The sequence below is a fragment of the Brachionichthys hirsutus genome, chromosome 17, assembly GCF_040956055.1.
Source record: "Brachionichthys hirsutus isolate HB-005 chromosome 17, CSIRO-AGI_Bhir_v1, whole genome shotgun sequence".
NCBI classification, from domain to species: Eukaryota; Metazoa; Chordata; class Actinopteri; order Lophiiformes; family Brachionichthyidae; genus Brachionichthys; species Brachionichthys hirsutus.
The window spans coordinates 3,317,999-3,324,500 of NC_090913.1; the positions used below are offsets into that span (position 1 = coordinate 3,317,999).

Here is a 6,502-nt window from a genome sequence, read left to right on the forward strand (position 1 = left end):
TTGAATTGGCCAGCACTTTTATTTTTCAGACAGTGCACACAAACAGAACACACACATCAGGCCCTCGCGTCCGACAGTCTGGTTTTGTCGTACAGTTTCAGTCGTGTAACAGTTGTATTCGGTGAAACCAGTGTGTGTGTGTGTGTGCGCAGCTTGTTCTGCTTGCTGGGCCTCCTAGTTAGTGCGCACCGTGGTGGTTGTGACTATGGTCTTACTCCCTGTAAGACATAAAGAAGTCAAATGTCAAGCCTTCATAGGTCAGACTTTACTGTGATATCCTGCTAAGACAAATGTCCCTTACCTGAACCAATGGGCCTAGAACGGGAGAAACACAGGAGAAAACATCGTTAATAGTGAAGACAAGGTGCATATGTTGGTGTTTTAAATCCGTGCTCCTGTGTCTTTGGTCCTACCTGGACTCCTCTGTTTCCAGCAGGCTCCTGTAGGTTGCGATCTCATGCTCCAGCCTGGACTTGATATCCAGCAGCATCTTGTATTCGTGCCCCTGCGACTCGATGTTAGCCCGCACATTGGACAGTTCGTTCTCGAGCATGTGGATTGTGTTCTGGAAGCAGCTGAGCATGGTGCTGTAGCGACCCTCCGTCTCCGCCAGCGTGTTCTCCAAAGCCCCTTTCTGTGAAGAAAGGGACAGTCCGATGGATGGCCAACGGGAACATATAGTGTGTCGTTCCCTCTTGCTGAGAGGGATATATATATATATATATATATATATAGCCGAAATGTACGGAGTTTGCATTTGGATAGACATGTCTATGAGTTCATGAAGGAATAATTATCTTTGCATGTGGTTTCGTGTATTTACTTTTTGCAGGGAGTGTCTTTTTGATTTACTCCAGCTGGACAGATAATCTGTTGGAGCCCAGTCTCTGGGTCGTCCAGTTCATCCCTTCAGATTGCCTGTGAAATGTTTTTCCTTTTTTTTCCCTTTCACTCCTCTCCCCCGCAGCTCGATCCATGCACGTCTCTCCCTCCCTTAATTCTTTCAGCCCCCCCTCCCCCTCCTGCTCTTTCCTCCTTTATCCCTGGCCGTTTCTCCGTGCTCCCTGACAAGACGGCCATGCAGGAATGTTGCTCATATAAGGGCAGATCAGTGGGATTTGAGCAGATGCTAGGCATCTCACCATGCTGAGCTGCGACTGCAGCTCAATCTCCAGGCCCTGCAGTGTACGCCGTAGGTCAGTGATCTCGGTCTTTGACGTCTGGATGGACTCTGTGCTGCTTGCCACCTCTTTGGTCAGGGATGACGACTAGCGCCAAAAACAGAGTTGTTTGGTGTTTACTTGGTTGAATTACAGTTTAGTAAACGCTTTCATTTTCAACATGTGCGTTTGCGTTTCCCACCTTGTCAGTAAACCAGATCTCCTGGTCGCGACGATGTCTGTCAGTGATGGCTTCATACTGGGCGCGGATATCTTCAAGGACTTTGTTGAGGTTTTGATGGGGAGCGGCGTCCACCTCCACGTTGACTGTGCCAGTCAGCTGAGCGCGCATCGCTGCTAGCTCCTACACAACCAAGAGGAAAAAGAACCGCATTGTGATTTGCTCTGGGTTCCACGCAATAGCGCCGGTCTAAAGCCGGCTAAAGGACGCCCTTCAGTCACCTCTGCGTGATTCCTTTTCAGGTAGGCCAGCTCATCTTGCAGGCCCTCAATCTGCATCTCCAGATCAGCTTTGGTCAAGGTTGTCTGGTCCAGCAGGCGGCGAAGGTTGGTGATGTCGGCCTCAACCGACTGGCGCATCATCAGCTCGTGGTCAAACCTCATTGGAGAGTTCAGAGCGTAAAAGTGAGGCAAAACGCAATTCTGCTTGTTTGATATTATCGACAAGGAGATGAGTCGATAGAGAGATTCAGATTTACGCTTACTTGGTCTTGAAGTCTTCTGCGGCCAGTTTGGAGTTGTCGATCTGGAGCAGGATGTTGGCATTGCCAATGGTGGCAGCTTCAATCTGAAGATGAAGGTCAAGAATGAACAGAAGGATTAGTTGCTAATTTTGTCGCAGTATTACCGGTACAGACTGGTTTTTGAGCTTGTCATCTGCATCAGAAGTCCGGACCACGCTCTCGCCTACACATTTGAGGAGATCTTCTATATCAAATCTTGTTTCAAATCTATCAACCGTCTACTTAAAGGCCAAGCAGCCGAGAGCACTGAGGGTCACGCAGGATCGAGCTTGGTCTACCATATTTAAGGCCTTCCCCTGGTAATCATTAACAACAGAGCAAACATTTCACTTCTCTGCCGTTGAAGCTTTTGATTCTGGCAAACACTGTACCTTGTCCTTCAGCTCATTCACAATGGCCCAGTATTTGCTGTAGTCCCTCTCTGCTGCCGGGCCCTTCTTCTCGTAGTACTCTCTGATCTGGACCTCCAGCTTGCCGTTGGCCGCCTCCAGAGAGCGGACCTTCTCCAGGTAGGATGCCAGGCGGTCATTCAGGTTCTGCATGGTGGCCTTCTCGTTCAGCTGCACGTTGCTGTGCTCCACGGCGCTGGACAGGTCAAACCCACCTAAGCCATACCCCATGCCACCGCCGACTCCAGAGGACACCGTCCGCATATTGGTGGATGAGATGCGGGGGCCTCTAGAGCTGAAGCCTGACAAGCTGCGAGCCTTGGGAGCAGCACTTGATGTGTAGCTGCGGCTCTGCCTCATGATGGCGGGGCCGCTGGCCATGCTGTAGCTGTAGCTCATCTTGGCTGACTATTTGATCTCCGAAAGAGGACGCGAGGCGAGAGGACTGTTGTACAGCTGTAGACTGTAGGAGGATGGCAGAGTTTGACCGAGGGAGGGTTACTCTTGATATAGTCCTGAGCCTGGGGCGGGCCTCGCTGGGAAGGGGGAGGAGGAGATGGGAAGAGGGAGTTTTCCGTTACTCTTCAGCTACTGACTTGGCAGAGCCTCCAATTGTTTTCCTTTAAGGACCGGGGTTTAGTTTCTTTCCACCCCTGTGAGGAAACTGCTTTGGAATGTGTGTGTGCGTGTGTGTGTGTGTGTGTGTGTGCATACAATTATACATGTGTGCTTGCAAACATACATGTAAAGTTTGCATTGGCGTACGGTTTCATAAATACCCGGTCCAGTCTCTCCAATCGTTTGGTTTCCCAGTGCAAATAGAAAAGGCGTGGACTTAGTTTTAGTTTTATCGTCCCAACATGAGTCAGCGTCCAGTTTCATCTGTGCCCTTTTGTTAGACGGCAACCTCGTTGAAATAAGAGTGCAGTTAATCCAATGAAATGTGCCAATTCCGTCCCATTATAAATCTTAAATACACAATGCATCGTTTGCAAAACATGCAGCTTCACTCATTTGGGGCAGGATGCTGTTAAAATGTGAGCAGTTGTTCCAATAAAGGATTAGAATGATGGAAGGCGATTTAAATGTTACTGTTGACATTTATAATTAATCGACAAATTTATCTGAATTTCCTTTGCAGCCGTCCGGACACAATGAGTCATGGAGGTTCCTGTTGAATGGCAGCTGCACAAGAACCCATTTAGGGGAATTTAGCAGACCCCATTGTTCACCATATCACACACAACCCCCCCCCCCCCCCCAGTCCTGCATCCTGTGTTTGTTTGTGTGGTCTGTATGTGTGTATAGGTGTGCGTCTGACATGGAGAGAGAGAGAGAGAGAGACGTTCTTATCTCAGTGTTGGACGTCGGCTAGTTTCCATGTTCTCGTAGCTCAACTTCTGGTGCCATGGGGTCACCTTTCAGTCAGAGGGAGACGTGAATTCTTCCTCTCTGAATCTACAATGTCTATGCGTGACATAATCTACTAGAAAAAGTTCGGATTAGGATTAGGATTCAGCAGCCTGATGGGACTTTTAACATGCTGATTTAACCTCTGAAGCAAGAGCCACAGTCAGCAAAGTAAGCGGCGGTAGCTGCTGACCTGTGAGCACGATTGCTCCTTGACTACGCCGGACTGTGAGATGATGCAACCTTATCACTCTGACCACACTTGCTATCAGATGGACAAAGTGCAATGTGGTGGAATTCTATTTTAAACGATACATTCCTGCAGTCGAAAGTGCTTACTGGTGAAGATGTCCGCTTTGGCAGCCTTTTATTATGACTCTGAGCTGTGTGTTCAGTTCTATCTGAACAAAGGTTAATGAGCTGCTACGGACGGTTTCAGCAGCCTCGTTTAAAAAATAGTCACCAAAACAAAATGTCTTCCAAACCGAAACTGTGAGAATAAACCAAAAAGTAATCCTACTCTGGGCTCAGAGGGGGGGAAATACACAAAACAGTGGGAGGTGCTGCTAGGATTCGATTCTCATGTGTGCAAAAAGGTGCAAATACTCTTGTGCAATGCTCGAAGTATTTTTATCCTGAAGTGGAATCCATACTAATCTCAGCACAAGGGCGGAAAAAGGGGTGAATTCCTCTTTGCTTGGGTTGCCGGCTGAAATATTCAAGATTCAAGATTCAAGATACTTTATTGTCATTATGCGAACATAATAAAATCGTGAGAAGGCCCACGGCTTAAGGCACACATCATAACATAGTCAAATCAAAAACTAAATTCTCTCTCTTAAAGAAACAATATATATATACACAGAGAGAGTGAGAATCACAGGCAGTCGTGCAAAATAGCAACAGCAGCAACAGGGCAGGCATAAAGTGTCCCAGATCGCTACGAGGGAACGACTGCTTTCACAGCCCGGGGGAAGAAGCTGTCTCTGAGCCTCGCAGTGCTGCTTCTTATTCAATTTATTGTCCTGAACCGCTTCCCCGATGGAAGCGGGACGAGTCCAAATCAGGCAGACGGTGACCCGCAATCCCCTGAGCTGTCCTCACCACCCGGGATAGGTCCTTCCTGTCCTGCGCCGTGCAGCTGCCGTACCACACGGTCGCACTGAGACACAGGATGCTATCTATCGTGGCCCGGTAAAAAGTTTGCAAGCAGCACAGAGGAGAGTCCAGCCCGCTTCGGCTTCCTGAGGAAGAAGAGCCGTTGCTGGGCTATAGCCAGGCAGTATAGCGCCTCCAGCGCTAGCTTAGCATTAGCACGCGGTGGTATGTAGGCCGCTACGATCACAGCGGAGCTGAGTTCTCCAGCCAGTTTAAACGGTCTGCATTTCACTGCAAGATATTCCAGGTCGGGGGAGCAAAATGTTCCGATCACGTTCGTAGCAGAACACCACGAGTCGTGAATGTACAGCGCCAAACCTCCGCCTTTGGCCTTGCCTGAAGCTGCAGTCCGGTCGGCGCGGAACAGCGAGCGGCCCGCTAGCTGCGCCGCTGCGTCGGGGGTGCTTCATCTCATAAAATATGATGAAGCATAAGGACAAACTGCCTGTCAGCAGAAATAAAAACTACTGAACAGATTTCCATAAAGCAAAGCAGACGCCATTACATTTTGGTGTAGAGACGATTATTATCTTTTCCTCTTTCTTTGTCATTTTTAGATGACTTTGCCTGATGCAACCCTCAGAACATGGCAATGCTAAGTTAGGTCCTGCTAACCGCAATAACTGTGCTACCCATGAGGCTGCATCGAAAAGCCAGTTTCATCACAGTTTGACAAAGGCGTTCAGCAGTCATCCGGGGCTAACCTCTGCTCTCTGTTGTTTGTCTTGAACAGTAACCAGGGTGTGTCTCAGTTACTGTTTAATGGCGTGTTTCGGAAACCTATCAAACTCGTATGACTTCTGGTGAAAGGTCGTATCCATCCAGTCTAGCAAGTTGATCAATTCTTTCTTACAAATTAACCAAGAATGTTTTAAGTTAAAAGGCATCCTTTGAAATGTCGTCGTTCCAGACAATAAGATGAAAGGGTGGAGCAGCTCTGTGCAGAGATATGAACCACAGATGTGAGCCTCTCTGGGGCAACAAGGTCCTGGGAGGCTAATCTCAACATACCACAGGCATTATCTCACAATGAGGTGTGATTGTGTGTGTGTGTGGGTGTGTGTGTGTTCAGACATCTGATTATAAAAGCTATCAAAAAAGAAGGATTAAAGGTATTACATATGGAAACTTGTACATTTTCTTGGTTGTTCTCACCCGACACCGACTCTGTACTCCACATAATTGCTTTTAGCGTATAGAAGAATAACTGTTAGAAATCATGTTGGAAAATATGTGCAAAATGTACAGGGGGGAAAATCCTTTGTGCAATGGGTTTGCAGCCACACCCTGTACAGCAGCGTTCTCTTTAGAGGAGATGCTCAGCCAAAGTGTGCCATCTAGTGACAGCCACACTCTGTAAGGATGAAGCGCAGATTCTGAGCTGGGCATCAGCGAATCAATCATCAAGCGACACCCAGTGTGTGAAAGCGATTGCCGAAATAGCCACTTTATCAGACTTTAATTCCCCCCCCCCCCGACAGAGGCAGCGTGGCCAAAATGGTTTTATCTCTGCTGCCGGTGAAGCTTACTTCCACCGTTTAGGATGATGTTGTATTTCTCTGATATAATCTCGTAAACTATATCAAAAACCTCCTTGGATTATCAAAAAAAAAAGCATTTT

The 6,502-nt window shown here is 47.9% G+C and overlaps 1 protein-coding gene across 1 annotated transcript; it reads right to left on the minus strand.

The window, feature by feature from the left end:
- Nucleotides 1–2,780, minus strand: krt94 (keratin 94). The gene is made up of 8 exons (XM_068751397.1): nt 2,296–2,780; nt 1,886–1,968; nt 1,623–1,779; nt 1,363–1,524; nt 1,143–1,268; nt 414–634; nt 302–315; nt 1–218 (listed from the first exon to the last, which is right to left on the minus strand). The coding sequence occupies exons 1-8, from the start codon at nt 2,710–2,712 to the stop codon at nt 175–177; spliced, it is 1,224 nt and encodes a 407-aa protein (XP_068607498.1). The 5' UTR covers nt 2,713–2,780; the 3' UTR covers nt 1–174.
- Nucleotides 2,781–6,502: the final 3,722 nt, after the last annotated feature.

Bases quoted from the DNA above. Each gene is read 5' to 3' on its own strand.
- krt94 (XM_068751397.1), bottom strand. From the start codon at position 2,712: ATGAGCTACAGCTACAGCATGGCCAGCGGCCCCGCCATCATGAGGCAG. The intron at 1,780-1,885 runs GTAAGCGTAAAT...CTCTCCAATGAG, and splicing joins GCAGAAGACTTCAAGACCAA to GTTTGACCACGAGCTGATGA. The intron at 635-1,142 runs GTGAGATGCCTA...CTTTCTTCACAG, and splicing joins TGCAGTCGCAGCTCAGCATG to AAAGGGGCTTTGGAGAACAC.